A 19438-nucleotide genomic window follows, 5' to 3' on the forward strand; every position below is an offset into this window, starting at 1 on the left:
TGAGCTAGCTGACTCTCAAATGAATAATTTTTTTTTTTAGTAAGAACAGAGCACTCATTTTGACATCTGACTGGATTTTTAGATGTGTTTTTTTTCTGACTGATGGGTAAGGATGGGAAATGTGATTAAGTCTATACCACCCTACTTGCTCCATTTCAAGTTCTGAAAGAGTTTTGATACTACAAAAATACATGCCATAAGCATATAAGCAGAAAGGTATAAACAAAGAGGAAAACTCAGATTTAATTACAACATTTAACTTATACACAAAAAAGAGATTGCAGATGCAACTGATATTGTTGGCTTAGTACCTAGTTCTTGGCAATGAGAAATCATATACAATATACCTTCACTGCTCTTTAAAAGTTTTTATTTTGGAAGCACCAACACTTAGTAATTAAGTACAGCCACCATAAGAATTCAGAAGATACAAAATATAATTTTTTTTTTCTAGCAAAAGCTTAAATAAAAATTTTAACACAAATACTGAAAGAAGCAGTGAAGGAAGTAATAGCAAAAGTGCCATTCTTCAAAGTAGAATTTTCACAGAAATTGGTATTTGAGATGCTGGCTAGTACAGAGGTTTTAAACCTCACAAACTAAGCACCACATATCAGCAACTGCCATTATGTGGAAGGATTGCAGGTGCTGGGTTGTAGAACGTGTCTGGATTCTTGCCCACCTGAGAGGCAGGTGTTTCTCATTTCCCTCATCAGAAACACCTCTCCTTCCAGCAGAGGACAACAGGCAAGAGGGAGAATAATATCACCAACAACTGATATCAGAAGAGGATTTGGAAAGACTCCTATGAAGAAGGTATTAGCTGCCAGAAGGTGCAAGAAGCCCCCAAAGCAACTAATTTCTATTTTACCTGTTTGAGACACTAAACCCAGAAGCATCTGGGTAAGAAGATACTTGGACAAGTAATTTACAGCTCATCTCTTCTTGAGCTGAATCCCACATTGCTTTCATTCATGGTGCAACTTAGGCAAAAACTGACATGTAAAAGGTTATTTGGCAATAGTGCCCCAAATCTCTCTCCCGATGTGATCTGAGAAATGCTCCTTAGGAACAGCACCCAGACTAAGCCTCTCTTGACTTAGCAGTAAAAACACTGTCTGCTCCCAGGAATTTGTGATGTCTAACGAGCTCCTGTGTTTTAAACAGCCTTGGACACTTCTTTTGTCTGAATAAGAACCCAAGTGGAATAGTATGTTTTCTTCTCACACTTCCAAAGAAAGTTTCCAACCCGAGGTGTGGCCAGGATGGAACACTGTTATGACCAAAGCCCCCTCTCTTGCAGCCCTAGGAGCAGCACCCCAAAATGAGACCCTTTGAGCTCTCCTGGAGCAGCACCTGTGACCAGCAAAGCCTCTCTGAGTGGGGCCTCTCAGCGCCAGGGAACTCCCAAGTTTGCTGAACTCAGAGGATCCCTGAACAATGATACCCCCAACTCCTTGAGGCTCCACCCTTCCCAAAGGCATCTGAAGTGGGTACTTCACTACCTTTGAGGGGAATTTTTCACCTTGTACAGGCTCTTTGTGTCTGTGTGCATTCAAGTCTGCATACTCTGTACCAAGGGCACAGGAAATGCTGCTCTCCTAGATTCTCTAAGGACTTAAGGTTTGTACGTTAGGTCTCTAAGATACTGTTGTGGTATAGTAAATCCACATATGAGTCCCTTGCTAATCATTTAACTTCAGTTATAAGTTATGTGGCATAGTTTTTGGTTTATTTTGGACTGGACTGGTTGACTCTGGATTTTTTTTTGCTTTTCCTCAGTGTGCCCCTTAAGAGTGAACCTTGCCAATGAACCTTGTCATGCTGTTGCTTTTATACTGGACCTGTTTTTACTGATACTTTTGCTGGTGATGCTTTAAGAAATCTGAAAACATTCTTTAGTGACAGACTACATTATGTCTGAAGCACAAACTAGTGACTGAGATGAGACAATATCCCACAAAACTCCCTTTCAAAACAAAGCAGGCATTAGGACCACAAAATGTTTTAGATGAAAACAGTTTGGAAGGATTACATTCAATATTTTCAACTTGAAACGCAATCAGCTTTCTGCCTTGTACTGTACCTCAACTCTGTTTCTGTCCAGGAATCGTTCATGTTTGCTAAGGACGTGTGATTCATACGTAGAAGACTGATCTTAAAAACCTGCTAACAGGAGCATCAAAAACTCTAAACTACTTTCTGTTCTTAGCTTTCTGGGGCAGATTCAGATATTAGATGATAGGGTCACCATATAAATACTTCAACAGAGGATCCCAGCTATACCTCATTCTGAAGTGAACACTACATTTATGGAAAAGCATGCACAACTGAAAATACAAAAAGAACAGGCACAAAAATCTGTTGACTCCCACAGCTAAGAAGCATTTGAAAATGGATACAATCTGCTCCACCAAGACATTGATAAAAGTAAGTTGGAAGTATTTCTCAGCTTGCCCTCCTTCATAGAAAATCCTCTGTATCATGTGTCTTGAAAATGAATGAGTTCTCATGAACTAATAATAACAGAAACAACGTAATTTTGACTGGTCCCAAGGGCTTTTATTTTTTCTTTATCAGCTGGTCAACACTGAATAAAGTATACCAATGTGAAAGTACAAAAGTCAGACAGCATGAAAAAGTAATTCTTTGGATTTAACTTTACAGTGACGAAGAAACACAGAGAACAGTGGAAACTTATTTCTGAAAGACGTTGCTCTAACAGAACTGTACCTAAAATCCAGTTGTGATAAATCCAACAATGTCCAATTCTGTACATAAAGTTTGCATGTCAATTTTATATCCGTCCATAATTTAAATTCAGCCTTCATCATCACTGCTGCTCCATGCATCTTCATATGCTGGATTTAAATGTTGTTGAGGCAGAGACTAGAGAAAATATAAATTCTCAGTGTTTTGCTTAATTAAAAATACTATAATCAAATAAGGGCAAAGCTAAATGAACTTTTTAAATGACTACATGTAGACAAACTATTCTATCTCTCATGAGTACTGGATTATTCTTAATTACCTTTTTAGACATTTTGCTGATTAGAGACATGAAAAATTATGAAAAGAAATAGTACTGTATTTAATTCCAATTTCAGCATAAAATATCTGGAGGACTGACTGGAAGCATTACAAATCTTTGGTACAAAATGTAACAAATGTCACAACTGTGTTTATTGTATGCCACTGTTTTAATTTAGGTCATAATAGCCTCAGCCCATCATAACTTAGCACTATAGTGTCAGGAAGCAGTCCTGGCCTCTATCCACATCCAAGGAAAATTTCTCACCTCACCAATAGGGTAACTAAAGGGTTTGTGTAGCTATGCAGCGCACTGAATCACAGTCACTTAGGGTAATTTTTTTTTCTTGTTTACTTCTATTCTGGGTTCAGATTTAGTTCATACAAGCACTCAAATGCCTATTCTAGCACCTGAGAGGGAGCAGGAATTAGTGGCCTGTGGACAACAGAACAGCTTCTTACAGAGACAGGGCTCATCTACAGCATTTGCAAACAGCAGCTCTAGCTTAACAGATTTCAAAACAACGGCATATATTACATACTGCCAGTGTGTCAAATTAAAAGGAATAGTTCCAATCAGAGCTAAGTAAATAATCTTGTTCCTGTGAGTTTGTTTCTGTTTTTCAGACTAAGAAAAATACAATTCATTCACATCAATGTTTTCACAGCAAAGACGTAATTTCAGGTCAACACATTTTGGGTTTAGGGTATCAAACCTTTGGAACTATATTTTTCTTCTCTGCTTAACTGCAGAATAGTTTTGAAATACAAAAACTTACAAAAGGTAAATGTTACAATAATGACGCATCTTATCATTTCCTCATCTAAAATGGAACAATGACGGAATTTTTAAAAGTGGAATTTTCATATAATATTGGCCAAAACATTAATACACCCTCATTTTTCAACATTAGTACAGTTCACCAGACTTTAATTCTGTAATGGTTTCAGTTCCTTAAACATAGACTTTTTCCCATTCAGGTTGTTCACTGCAATATTTCTTGCCCAAGAGGAAAAGAAAGTACTCTACTGGAAAACAGTCTTACATATAGTTTTCCCTGCAATCACCCTGAATGTCTTGCCTGGGGCAAAAAAATACTTATTTAGAAACTCCTATATTATATTTTCACATCAAAAATATTTGCGTCTAAAGTGTGGTATCCCTAATCTTACTGCTTAATACACAGTATATTCTTAAACAATTTAAAATACAATCTAGCACCTCTACAATTCCAAAACAGGGCAAACTGCAGAAAGCAGTCTGGAAATTAAAGAAGCAAAATTTGAACAACCCATAGTCAAATGACATGAACTACTCTTAACTTAGTAGGAAGTGCGCAGCCTGCAAGAGGTTTCATTATAAGAGAAAATGTTTTCTCAAAAGCCTACAAGAATCAAAAGATTGCACAGAAATAACAGGTAATTCTCCTCATAATGAGGCATTATTAAAAATGTTGATGGTGAATACTTGAGCAACATACTTCATACTGAATTCCAACACAACCTGCCCAAGTGTGACAGCCATTAAAAAACCCCCCAAAAAACCCAGTTCAAACTCAAAAATTCACTACCTTTTCAGAAACATCATCAGGGACTGACTCTCGTGGAGCTGGTATCCATGCAAGGATATTGCAGTCTTTGCTACCACTATAAAGTTCCTGTAAAAAAACAAGCAAAAGTTATTTTCACACAAATTTACTGAATAGTGACATAGGTACCATACTGGGCAGGAAAAAAGGTACAGAATATTATTTAAAAATAAAGGAAAATAGTAAATTTCTAATTTATATTATAATCTGGATAAGTAGTATTTTAAATAATATGCCAAAACAAAATAAATATGTTTTTATAATTTTTTCCCAGATTGCTCACCAAAACACCAAAACCATATTGAAATGAACTTTCTTGCTCAAATTCATTTTTCTTCTTCCCTCTCTCTTGTCTCCTGAAAATACACCTATTTTAACAACTAGGAACTTTAAAAGATTGTTCATAGGGAAGTAAAAAAAAAACCCAAAACAATAACCAAAATAACCACATAAACCAAAAAAGGGCAAATATCTTACTATAATTAAAAACCAGGAATTAACTCAGAAGAATCAAGAATCTAGTAATACACGTTAGAAAAAAGCATATGTATGGAGCAAAGAAGTATTGAGTAAACATAGTTTCAGTATGCCTAGGGAAGGAAAATAACAGAGTACAGTGTAAGGCTTGTACCCTGTTGGGAAGGCATAGATCAGAAAGACCAATTTATTACTTTTAACATAAAAAACTCTATTTTGGTAATGACTAAGGACTGAGATCCCATTGTACAAGGCACCCTGCAACACATCGCAACGAACAGTCCTTACACCAAATAGCTGTAAGTCAAATGTGTCTTAATTTTCTTAGTTCTGTACTAAAGGAAATACAGAGTTCTCTGTCACTTTAAGATAAGGAAATTTTGCTGGTGAGAAATACTAACACCATCTTTGCAGTAAATTTTGCACCTATAACACTTGCATATTCCGAAGTGCTACTTAAATGAACAGGCATGAAGATACTGAAGGCATATGAGAACATGCCTTCAATATTGAATATAATTATATAATATCTGATGTTTGACCACACTTGAGTATTTTCAAATATTTAAACTGCCTGAGTGAGACATATAAAGGGTTTTTATGTGGTATTCAGGCTGACAGTATGAAAGCCTTGCTTTAAGTATGCTGGCTTTTATACTTAAACTAGCCACTGTCTGCATATGTGCATGTTACGAGTACACTGATTCAGTGTAAGCTCAAGACATTATCACAGGTCTGTCTTTGCAGGAAGTTTCCTATATAATTTATATATAATTAGAACTGCATGAATTATGTTGACATTTGGTGCACAAACTTAATGCTCAATTCCTATAAACATTTATGTAGGTAATCTTATCAAGCAAGCTGCCATACTTTTTAAAAACCGGTCCTATGCACGAAGTTGTTCATATATGAAAAACATTCACTATTAGAGTTTACAATTTTAAGAGAGATAATCATCCTACTTACCTCACTTGAAAGAAGATATATTACAGCAAAGTATAGGTCAAAATCTACTTTATTCTGTCAGCAGTATTCTACTTGGGCCTTCTGTCTTTGATAGAAAATAGACTATCACTAAGAACTTTAAAAGACCTTTCCATGGCAAAATATCTCCTAATGAGCAATGTCACAGTGACATCAGCATACTTCCATTTCATTCTTCTTACCACTTGTGTCACGTTCTGATCCTGGTATGGCATGATCTTCTGTTAATATCCACTGCATTAAGCAATACTTACAATTAATTATTACTATCTAAACTGGTGACTCATACCGTAAGTCAGTCAAAAGAAGACCTAGTGACCTCTATGTAGAATCATAGTACAATACAAGATAGACCCATATATTTCACTAAAAACATGCTCTATGCATGTTTATGGTAAAATATATGGAAAGACTGCATATAAAACCTGATTTAACTTTCAGTTAACTTGATGTAATAGCCTACAACTGGATTTGCCAAATACTTTTGCAGATGTCACTAGCATTTTTTGAACAGCATGAGCAGCTATAATTTAAATCAAAATTGCTTCCTGTTGCATACCTACTATTTTATGACATATTATTTATGCATGATGATTTACGCTACTTCTTTTTCTGAAAGGGAAACGTAGGTCTTGTTTGTTTACTTAAATCATTCTAAGCAGATAATATGGTACGCTGGTATCTAGTGTGTTAGATTCATCTGTAAACATCATCTATTGCACAATGAAGATTTTCTCTTCCACACCACCCTTGAAATTACTGACCTCTTATTAAATTAATGCTTCTTATTAAAGGGCCAAATTCTGCAGTTCTTATTACTCAAGCAGTCTAACATCTTATTAACCTTACTGAGATATTTACATAAGAACAGTATAGGCAAACAATAATATAGTGGATTTTATGGCTCTGTTCCTAGGATTAGAAAAGGCATACATTAACACACATTAACTAAAGCTCACACCATTCTCTGGAGACAGCTCCATACTGTACCTCAAACATAAAACATATATTCTACACAAACATGTTAATTAATTTGGATAAGAACAGATAAAGACTAGTAATAATTGAATTTCACATAGCTAGCTGCTTGGTTATCAGTGATCATATTTGATTATACAGTTTCATGCAAACAGAAGACACTTCTCATCTCAAATACATAATTGGCTCAAAGTTTAAGTTCTTTCTTAGAGCCTATTCTAGTCATGACATGACACAAAGACAGCAATTAAAATACAGTTAATGAACAGAAAGAACATTAAAGACTGCCACCAACCAGTATCAATAAGAAGTTCTGAACACAGTAAAAAATAGTGATAAAAATCTAAGGACCAGATTTGAGGATGGGTAGGACACAAACCAGGGTTAAAGACAGCAGAAAAAGTTTAGAAAACTGTTAACATGAAGAACACTATTAACAACGATAGAAAATACTAGATGGAAATGGCCAAAGCTACAGAAAAGTTGTAGACTTTTTTTCCCATGAACACAGTATACTAAAGTCCAGTAAGTGCTAACAAGTAACAAAAAAGTTACAAAGTTATCCACTACACGTTTCATCAGCGCATACATAGCTTACATCAGAGAGACTTAGAAGAACCATCAAGGAAAACTTCCGGCTTGCTTAAGTTAATTACATTTTGGTATGTATTTAAAAATTCCAAAGCTGATTAGCTGAAAGTAAGCTAATATACAATTCAGAAAGAAAGAACAAAATAAAAAGCAGAATAATATTGACAAGGATGAACTGACATTTTTTTAATCCTAAATATGACAATGGAAAAGATTATTAAATGATTCAGTTACTGTACAGTTAAAATATAGGTATATAAATATCACTCAACAGGGTTTGCAATAGAGCAGGTTTTGTTAAGCAAAATTGATTTTACTTACAACTAGTAACAAAATACAAATGCACAGCTGTGAATAACTGCAGCATGTTGATTTAATAATGCTTGAGAGAGTAAAATAGAAGAGGCGACTATAATTATTACAACCAGCATTACATTCTCAGGAATTTCACTGGCAAAATCATAAATTCTATAGGAATTACATAAAGACTGATGAATACATTTAATTGTCTCAAGATAGGATAAGATACTTGCAAGTACATGTGTGAACACAGTGAAAATAACAGTACCACTTCCTTTGGTGTTGACATCCTGATTACAGTGTGTTGATTTGGCATTGCCTGTTTTTTTGGTACCAGGGGAGGGACATGGGTAGCTTTTGTGAGAAGCTGCTAGAAGCTTCTCACAAATGTCCGACAGAGCCAATCTCTAATGGCTCTGAACATGGACATGCTGCTGGCCCAATTGAAAAGGTTGGTAACACCTCTGTGATGGCATACTTAAGAATAAAATTAAAACAGCACACAGGCAGTTTTTTTCCTGGGTGGGGAGGCGCCATGGACACCACTATCTCGGTGCAGCCTGTGGCTCCTCTCTGCCTGCCTGGCCACCCCCAGCCAGCCGTGCTGTGGGCAGAGAGGATAGGGTCAGCAGTGGCTTATCCTTCCCGGTGCCCGCGTGAGGAGCAGCGCTAAACCGCACCAGCGCCACAGCAGCCGCCGTGCCTGCGCCATGGCTGTGGGGGCACGTGGTGATGGCAAAAACATGGCCCATGACTCCCCAGCATAGAACCTAGACGAGATCAATCCCTCCGCACTGCAGGATGCTGCAGGAATCTTTGAATTAGTGGAACCTGCTGGCAATGGTACCCACGAGCAACAGCTTTTCTTCGACTCAGAGAAGAGGAAGAAGTGAGGACGTGTGAGGGAAAGCAACATGGCAGAACCAAGGTCAGTGGAAAAAGAAGGGGAGAAGCTGCTCCAGGTGCCAGAGCCAAGACTCCTCTGCAGGCTGTGGTGAGGACCATGGTGAAACAGGCTGTTCCCCTGTAATGCACAAAGTCCATGGGGGATGCAGAGATCCACTTGCAGCCCATGGGAAAAGTGCTCACGTCAGAGCGGCTGGATGCCAGAGGGGCTGTGATCTAGTGGGAGACCAGATAGAAAGAAAGGGCCCCTGCTTCCAGAGACAGAGGCAGGGCCTTTCCTTCCAAAGTAGAGAGCCTATACTTAGAGGACTGCACCCTGTGGATGAGTGACTCACACCAGACCAGTTTTTGAGAAGACTGTTTGCCTGTGGGAGGGATCCCATGGCATGGGAGAGAAAAGACTCCTCTCCCTGAGTGGACAGAAGATATCTTGGCTGATGAACTGACCAAACCCCCACACATGGTCTCCCTGTGCTGTTGGTGGGAGGGAAGAAGGGGCTGAGGGGGAAAAAAGTTGTTTTAAAGGCTTATTTTATTCCTCATTATCCTCCTCTGACTCTGTTAATAATAAATTTACTTTATACCTTTAAATTTGAACCTGTTTTGCCTTAGAATGTTTTTCTCCCAATCCTTATCTCAACACATGAGCCCTTTGTTAATTCTTTTTTCCCTCTCCTCTGCCCAGCTGTAGCAGGAGAGGGTAAGTGAATGACTCTTGTGGGTGCCTGGTGTTTGGCCAGTGTCAAACCATGACATACAGCAATGTTGCTTCTCAGACTATTCAATACAACTGAAAGCAAAGCATTTAAAAAAAAAGAAAATCCAGTCACACTGCTACAGAATAGAACTGAACTCTGGAAAACGGTGCTTCTGAAAAAGAATCAGGAGTCACATCAGATAAGCAAATGGACATGCTGACATCTCAAACTTCTAAATACAGTGACTGATGTAGTTCTTGTGTGCATATGCACATATAAGTGATCCTTCACCATGGATCTTAAATGCCAAGATAGAGACATGTAAAACATGTTTTACAGACAGAACTAAATAGCCTCACCTCTTCAGTCTATCAAAAAGAACACCAAAGACAACTTTATATAAACACACTAGAATTTTTGTTGGGGAACTATTCTTGAAAAGACAAAAAGCTTTTCAAGAATATACTGGAAAAGATATGCTTTAACCACAATGTGAATATTGCAGTTGATGTATTTCATTGACTATTCATATCGGAACTGCCTTCCAGGTCTGGCAAGGGGTCTTGGGGTCTACCATGTGTCCATAATTTTCAGGGCAGTCTGTCTCAGTGATACTGTCTCAGTGATCCAGTCAAAGCTACAGAACTCAAAGCAGAAGCCACAAGAGTCACTTCTATGATGCATTGTATGAGAGGTCATGAAAAGGTATCTACATGCCCCTTCTGCCTCAAATATTTCTGCCTGATACTCAGAAACAACAGGCATGGAAGGAGCTGAAACATGAAGTATGATCCTTAACAAATGAGGGCAACTATGTAACAGCCTGAAAATCCACACTATCATCCATTCTGCTCTTGGCACAAAACATGCCACATGAACAATCTGTTCTAAAGTATCTCACAACAAATTAACCTTTGTTATCCTTAACTTTTTTATTACAAGAGAAAAAAACACCAGAGGGGGATAGGAAAAGAGAAAAAGGCGGAGAGGAAGAAAAAAAAAAATCTGTCAGTACCATGAGTCCCTGTAATGCTATGGTATCTCTCGGTTAAAATGTTCTCTGATTAATTTAAGAATCTTGTGATGTTGCCAACACTTTATCCAAAGCGTAACTACAAGAATTTGAGCAAGACCACCTTAGCAAAGTAGTTGAGAGCCTTCTCAGTACCCACAGAAGTACTAACGCAATTCACATTCCTTCTTACTGTAATTAGTCTCAGATATCTCTGAGAAAGAAAACTCCTCTTCAGTGTTACAGAAAACAAAACCCTTCACGCATATTCTTTATTAATGACTACACAAGCCAAAAAATTACTAAAGGTATATAGAAAAGTTACATATATGAGACAAAACAAGCAGTGTAAGGAACCTAATTCAGAAAACGTCATTCTAAAAACTTGACTAAACTTTTCCTGGATGACACGTAAACCACAGTACACCCTCTTATGATCTTTGATTAAAGCATACACCTGAAAAGTGAATGCTTTTATAGTGCAAATGGTATGTCAATCTGCATAAGTATTCCTGCTTGTCTGGAATATTTGCTTATATTTTACTTACCTGAAAATGAGGTTGAAATACACAGCAGTTGACAGTACTATAATGCCCTCTAAGCATAGTTATCAGTTCTCCTGTGAAAACTGTATAAACAGCAATGGTACTTCCATATGGAACAAAGGCAAACTCTGGATTACAGCCACAAGAGATGGCAAATTTGAGTCCTTTCCTACTTTCATTACAGACTTTCCCATAGTTCACCTGCAAAATGAAAGACCACATAGATTACAGTCAGCTACTAAACCCACAGGAAATTATATGAAAAGATCAATTTTACTTTATGTTTAATACTCAATAAAATTAATTTTGGGTTATGTTAATATCTCTTGATATTTCAAACTACAGATGTCTATCCAGAGAATTATTTTTATGTTCAATAAAGTTTACTCTTCATAATATAATTTTTAAGAAAGGGAAAGAAAGAAATGCTTAAAATTTAGCAATTCCACACTAAGAAATAGGATTTGCACAGCCTGTTGCATGCCAGATCTGCATCAAGCACCTAAACCCTCACGAAAATTAGACATCTTTCAGGAATTACCTACCACATGTTGTGGTTTAGGAATGATATTTTCCAATTCAGTAGTCCTGCTATAATAACCACTTGCTTGCCTGCCTCAGATTCAAAGCACAAAAGGCAGAGATCATGGGTTGAGATAAGAACAATTTACTGGAAATAGCAACAAAAAACTGAACAGTAACAGCATCAATATTAGTAATAAAAGGTATGAGACAGGGAAATCATTTACAAATTGAACAAAAGAATACTGGACTGTTTTCTCCCAGAGTAGCTTTGATAGGAAAAATTTCGAAGACCTTGCTGATGAGGTGTAAACGGACGACTCGAAAATTAAAACAGTATAAAAGCACCTTATTAACACCTGTATTAATGTCTCAAACTACAGAAAAACCAAAAAATCAGTGATCCAGCTGGAGAGTGAACAAACTGTATTATTTACTTCAGTGGTGGTGATTTGAAGACAGAAAGATGTTTGTGTATGAGGTGCTGAGAACAAGCAGGCAAATATGGGTAGCATGGAGAGTAGCCCTTTTTTTCAAATATCTGTAAGGAATTCTTTTTGCTCTGTTCTGAAACTAAGCAGCAGAATTAAAAGATTTCTGAGGTATAGCAAAATTTCTTTCTTTCCTGATAGCAATGACAGACCATAATTACAGCTGACTAAAATTCTATGGACACTGATTTACCTAGTCATATTCTTCTTTCAAAATAAACAAATAAAACAATTTTCTTTACTGAACAGAAAAATTAAAACAAGAACCTTAAGCACAAAAAAAATCCACAAGCCACTGAAAGGACTGGAACAGCAGTAGAGGTTTAACACACTTCCCACCCCTCATTCCTGCTGCTGTGTGATTACAACACAAATCTGGAAAGATGGATGACTTTTAGCACTGCCATGCAACTCCACAGGAGATATTCCACAAAAACAGAAAGAGAGCTGCAAGAAAGCCAGGCAGCCAGTGAAACTCTCAGGTATGGCAAACTGCTCAATGGATAGTACACTGGCAGCTAATAGTTTGAAAAAACCCAAAACTTTTTACCAACAGTCACCGTTTATTAAAGTTTTTATTACTGTATGAGATGTTTACAGCTATACTCTCTAATTCACGAACTTCGAGGTACCATATTCAATCTTTAGGTAGATCCAGGCTTCTTCATACTCTTTTTCTTTATGATAAGTAGAAGAAATCTGGAAAAAAAAGATTTACACCAAATCTTCTAGTGATGAAATTGAGCAGCTACATCCTTTTACAAAAATGAATTCCAAGTTCTACTGACAACTGCAGAAATTATAAATCTCTTAAAATTAAGTGAAAGTAAAAACACAACTGAAGTTCCTTGAAAACTTACTAAGGTGTTTTCTCCAGTGGAGCTGTTCCAGAGTCGCATTCGATCATCTGTACCAACGGTTAGCAGGTGAAGTCCATCACTTGTATAGCACAAACCATTAACTCTCCCATTGTGAGCAGTGTTGGCTGCCAGGAAAAAGAGCCGTCTCAGGTTTCTAGAGAAGAATTACTACTTTGTATACATTTTTACTTCAATGGAGAGCACTGGAAGTGGTTTTTAAATGGTAACCTTCAGTTAAAATTATTTCATTACTTGTTTACAAAAGCATCTGGCCAGCAGACAACACCAGCAGTGCTCCTCAGGGTGAGGTTCAAGGGCCAGTTCTGCCCAATCTGTCATCCAGTTGTTGATGCCCCCCTCCTGTCAGTGTTCAAGAGGAATTTGGACAATGCCCTCAACAACATGCTGTAGCTTTTGGTCAGCTCTGAAGCACTCAGGATAAGGTGTCTCTGTATTATACTGCAGTATCTAATTTAGACATACCTTTTAGGTAGAAGCATAAACTGCTTTTTAAAGATTTTATTAGAAAAAAATTATTACTTGCAATTGGTTTAGCTCATATACATTTCAGTAAATGAAATACCCTAGCCTATACGATTGATATTAAATAACAAAAAAAAAATCATCTTGAACCTGTCAGACAAAAAAACAGTTGAAAAAAAAGATGCTGTGATTGAACCAGTCAACATGTTATTCAAAGAAATGCATAAAATGGCACCAGGTATCTTTGGAGTTACATCGAATTTTGTTTTTCATTAAACAATATTTCTCTTTCTTTAACCAAGTACCAGCTTTCTTTAGAATATTTTCCTCTCAATAATTTCTTGAATTTCAATCAATATTATATTTTTATAATGGCTAATCTACAGCATAAACAAATTCTTCCACTCACAAAAAAGATAACAGAATTTTCCTTTTTAGAGGAAAGCCATTTAGAACAGATACACTGCTGTTGTTAAGGCAATCCCTCTAAACAAGGTCCCAAACAACAAACACCGACTCTATAACAGAAGTAACTGAACAAAGCTGAATGGCCTCTGTTATGTACTAAGTAACAACTGGATTATCACTACTGTCCTTGCTGATCATAGTATTCAAAACATTCATGAAATATAAGAATGATTCTAGTTACATATGAATTACCACCAGTTATTTTTTTTATTACCTGCCTCAGAAGATGCTTTGGACTTTTCCCCGTTGTGCTGGTCAAGTGTACTCAGACATCCAGAAGCTCTCCTCACATCCCACAATTTTACTCTGCCATCAGCACTAAGAAAGACAGATTTACATCAATTAGAGAAATTGTGTGCACCATGGTTCAGGAACTGCCTTTGGTCAACCCACCTGGCACTCACCTTGGTCCAGAAACTATTCTGAACCACTCATCATGTGGGCACATTCAAGTCAATAGAATTCCATTAAAAATATTTTAACACAAACTTCAGACTTTCATTTACATGTACTAATAACTTCAGCTAGTACACTATCAGGACGTACGAGTGAATCTTTAGGACATACGAGTGAACTTGTCTCTTTGAAAACAACATAACACCCCTGCATACATACACAGCCTAGGAATAAACTTGCTAATTCTTCTGTTGATTAAACTGTAGTTACAGACTCTAGCATTGTTTGTAATAGTGGCCTGAAATTTGGGCTTTTGTTATCACAGATGTTTCGTATGACTGGTACAGAAATTGACTACAAGCAAACAATTTTTCATCTGCGACAACAAGACAAGCAACAACAAAAAACCCAGAAACAAACAAACAAACAAACCTCTAAACAACACACTATTAAAACATTTTCCAACTTTGATGAGCCTTTCAGAAGCCTGACTTCAGAAACCAAAGGTGTGCAAATCTGGTAACTTCACTAAACTTTATATAACAGCCATTCCTAAACTTATGAAATAGCTATTTTTCCCTGCAAAAGAAAAAAGACATGGCATCTAAAAAGCGAGAAATGTCACACTATAATCAAAACAGAACATACACAAAAGTTATAGAAAAGCCGAGAAGATTTTTTAAAATTAAAAATGTCTGGACAGAAAACAAAAAAGGCCCAGGAATATCAACATACAATCAATATTCACTAAATTAGCTTGGAAAGTTGTATCAGCTAAGCTACTCAAGTTATTCTCTTCAACATAAGTATGATTATTAGAACAGTAATTTGAGCTAGACATGTTTTACTTTATTACAATACGGATTAGCAATGCACACACTAATAAACAGTAAGAAGTGAGTATCTTCTTAATATTCTACCATTTCCCTATACCAGTAGTTATAGTTAGTGTTTCAACACTCTGCACAAACTTGCTATAAAATAAGCATGACTTGTACAGCTCTTCAGGTTTCATTTTTCTAGGGAAAAGCTATAAAATTGTGAATAGGTAAAAGTCAATGAAGCAAATTAACTCCAGAAGTTCATTTGAATTGAAATAAGTCTGCATAAAGAATATGTAAAATTTTTACTGACCAATATTCCAGTGCATTTAACAATTCAGCAACATCCCTACCTTCCTGTTGCCAAAATATATTCATGACGTGGGGACCAAGACACTGCCAATACTTCCTGTCTGTGACCTAAGAATTACATGAAAAAGCTTACAATACACACCATTTTATGCAAATAAAGTAAAAGCAAATGCAAATATTTAGTTGCATAGGATTCACTAAGCCAGAATAATAATTGGAATTGTAACATCAACTTAAATTTCATGAAAATGTATTATTTTGGAACAGAAGTTATTTCTCTATCTTCTTCTTCCTTGAGAGGGATTGCAGTGAGCAGAAAGTGATACACACAGAACTACATGTCCATAGATTTTGATAATAAAGATGGTTTTACCTATGAAAAACACATTACAGCCCAGTCACAGCTTTTTGTGTAGCACTGGTATTCTCATACATGGAAGGAACTTTCCACTTATTTTTCTTCAAATCCTTTAATAATGTTCAATATAAACTATATCTACCTTATATACTTATAATTAAAACTTTACTCATTCTATCCTCTAAGAATTTAGTGCTGATTTTGCAGTATTTTTCCCCTAACTTAAGGGAAAAGTATCAATAAAGCTAGTGAAAGGTGTTGAGCACAACTCCTGAGAGTAGCAGCTGAGGGAGCTGGGGGTTTAGTCTGGAGAAAAGGAGATTTGAGAGGACCTTACTGCTCTCTAAAACCACCTGAAAAAAGCTGTAGCCAGGTGGGTGTCAGTCTCCCAGACAACATACAACAGGAAAGGAGAGGGAGTGGCCTCAAGTTGTACCAATGGAGGTTTTGGGTATTAGTAATAATACCCATACTTTCCAAATAAAATTCTGGCTGGAACAGGTTGCCTAGGGCAGTGGTTGAGTCATTACTCATGGGGATATGCAAAAGATGTACAGATGTGGCACTTAGAGACATAATTCAATGATGGATTTGGCAGTGCTGGGTTAACAGCTGGACTCAATGATCTCAAAAGTCCTTTTTTATATATATATATATATATATATATATATATATATATATATATATATATATATATATATATATATGGGGTTTTGGGGTTTTGTTTGTTTATTTTAACACACACACATGCACACAAACACACATTTTAAAACTTGGAAAGTTATATTAAATAAATACAGACAATGGGAAGGATAAGATGTCCTAAATAGAAAGACTGCAATCATGCTTCACGTCATAACAGAAATATACTGTTGAAAAATAAACCAAATCATTTTTGCTAACGCAGTTTAGAGGTGGTGTGAACCACCTTGCTCCTGGTGCATCTTCTAGTAGGTGCTTTCCCATTACCTGAATTAATCAAAGCACTCTAATGACCAAGATAACAGGAAAAACCTCCAAGATACAGGTACTACAGGATACACTTAGAAGGCTCAGAACAGATAAATTTATTTGGATTCATTAATTAAACTACAGCCATGCACACATCTCCATTTCGTCTGCTAGAGTTAGCCTATGTGAAAACATTCATACATATAGTCAAGACACTACTGATTGCTTCAGTTCTGCAAAGAATTTTACTAGATTATGCTAAATCAATAACATATTCTCCTTCCACTTATTCCTCCAATATTGCACTTGAGGTAACAGGCAGGCTGTGTACAAAGGCACAACAGAGCTTGTGCCCGGAAAGCACTAACCCTTGTGTCAAAATTAAGAAGCCTTGATGAAACTAAGCATGATCTTTAGAGAACTCTTTTTGTCACTTCCCCCTCTGGAGCTCTTGGTTCTAGAAACTGAATATGAGATGCCTGTTTTAGCCAATTCAGTTCATAGAAGTTTAACAGCTTAAGCTCTGCATCACAAAAAGATCACATTGGCTCCTTTTAGACTTAGCTGGCCAGCGAAGAAATAAAGATGAATTTGCACACTGCTGTGTCTGACTTCATGTTTCTCTACAGTTTAACGCATGAAGAATTACCTCATAACTACCTTCTCTTGAGCAAGTGCATATATGCTAACACAAAAAGTACACATTAGAAAAAGGCCACCGAAGACAAATTCCCATTCAGTGCCAAAATTAATGGATTATGGAAATTATGGAACAATAAAACCTTACACTTAACTGAATTAGGAAAATGCAAAGAATTTGGTAACATCCTTTTATAGAAAGCTTGTTCTACAGAAATCAGAAACTTCTAAACAAATCCATTCAAACACCGCCATGGGATATTTTATTAAAAGCAGTGAAGTTTTCTTTTTGTTTAGGTAGGAGGTTTCTTTTCTGGGGTGTGGTGGGGAGTTTCTGTTGTTTTACTTGGTCTTTTTTTTAAAACACCAAGTAAAACACCACTTCTTGACCACTCCATAACCTCCCCCCCCCAACCAATTACTACATTTAAGCATGTAATAAATAGTAATCAGTATTGATTAGACCATGAAAATGCCCAAACATCTGTAGTAACTGCTCACTGATTAATGTTTGTACTCTGCAATTCATTAGCTTTAGAAAAACACCCAGAAGAACCTTTTGCCACTGTGTAACTTTCACAACCAGCTATAAATAAATTAGTCATCTTACTGACAAAGAATACATTGTATACAGTATTTCTTTACAGGACTTGTTTTAACTCAAAGTAGTTATTGTTTAACATTAATGTTTCAGACTAAAAAGTACCCTGCAGAATGTGAGAACTGGATCCAGACTTCAAGTCACAGAGCTGTACTTTGGGGCTTTTGGTACCAACTGTAACAAGAGAAACAAAGACAGCTAAAAAACCCTCCGGCATTTGAGAGAACAACAACAAAAAATCTTAGCAATGACAAAAAAATAGAAGAAAAACGCTTGCTGCATAACTGGTCATTCAGTCAGAGCAATGCTTCTATTAATAGATTTACATTTTCAGTTGAAACTAATTTACCATATAAGAAACAAAATTTAGAAACTGGGGGTAAACAGGACCATACTTGGGAAACCTAAAAATACCTACTCCAATTATTTTTTTGCTAAGCATAGTTAAATTGTGTACATGTAAGCAATACACAGATCTATTTACAAAATTTACTATATTTGGATCTAATAACCTTTAAATGATAACTTATGTAATAAAAGAATCTAATTATAGCAAAGAATTTTATCAGTCAGGAGAACTGATTGATGCATTATTTCAGAAGAACAAATGATACTCTCATTGACATCATCCAACTAATGGATAGTATTTTATTGTACCAGTAAACTTACATCTTATGAAGACTTGATTTATGTAAAAATAAGAGAGAGTAGGGGAAAAACTCCAACTGAAATATTACATGCTTATTATCATAAGCCTTATCTATCCATATATCTGTATCTATGTATATCTGTTTCTTAAAAATAGATACATACCTGCTATTAAACAATGCTTCGTAGCAACTGGAGACATGTGATGGCTATAGACTGTTCCCTCAAAGTGAAATATATCCGCAGGCTGATAATAAAAACATTAAATTAATTACAATGCAAGTATATTAGCAGAATGCAAATGCTCACCATTATTTTTCAAGTAACAGCTACAAGTAAGAATAATACAAATAATACTATTTACATAGTAATGATAGCTCTCCTGGTTAGAAGCCAGATCACACAAACATCACAAAGTAAGCCTGTTTCCAACAGCAGGACAACACCAGAGCTCAGAGATGACCCAAAAGACAGACCAAGAGAACTGACAAATGAGAAGCATGAATGGAAATTATTAGTTACCAAAAATTAATAAAGTTAGTAAGTAAACAAAAAGGTTATCATATGGAAATAGAATCAACTGGAAGAAGGCATGTAAGACAAAGTTTAAAGCCCCATTTTCATTCACAAATACTACACACTATTTTCAATTCCTAGAAAAAATAGAACACTTCCATATGAAACTATTATCTGCCTTATGAATGTTTAAAACTAATGGAACATATTTACTTTAATATTTACTTCGATAGGAACTATTAATTCCAGGGAAACTGCT

General features: G+C 36.2%; 1 protein-coding gene across 3 annotated transcripts in view; it reads right to left on the reverse strand.

Annotated features, from left to right (window-relative positions):
• Nucleotides 1-2537: 2537 nt before the first annotated feature.
• Nucleotides 2538-19438, reverse strand: part of ERCC8 (ERCC excision repair 8, CSA ubiquitin ligase complex subunit) — a 28189-nt gene continuing 11288 nt past the window's right edge. For all 3 annotated transcript variants that reach the window (XM_066181184.1, XM_066181185.1, XM_066181186.1), the window contains exons 5-12: nt 18829-18910; nt 18121-18189; nt 15508-15574; nt 14152-14255; nt 12987-13111; nt 11117-11314; nt 4602-4688; nt 2538-2889 (exon numbers count right to left, since the gene is read on the reverse strand). In XM_066181184.1, the coding sequence (XP_066037281.1) occupies nt 2821-2889; nt 4602-4688; nt 11117-11314; nt 12987-13111; nt 14152-14255; nt 15508-15574; nt 18121-18189; nt 18829-18910 (801 nt within the window). In that variant the 3' untranslated portion in view covers nt 2538-2820. The remainder of the gene's footprint in view (nt 2890-4601; nt 4689-11116; nt 11315-12986; nt 13112-14151; nt 14256-15507; nt 15575-18120; nt 18190-18828; nt 18911-19438) is intronic.

This window comes from Chamaea fasciata, unplaced genomic scaffold, assembly GCF_029207755.1.
Source record: "Chamaea fasciata isolate MVZ Bird 193981 ecotype frontalis unplaced genomic scaffold, bChaFas1.0.hap1 SCAF_4, whole genome shotgun sequence".
NCBI lineage: Eukaryota > Metazoa > Chordata > Aves > Passeriformes > Sylviidae > Chamaea > Chamaea fasciata.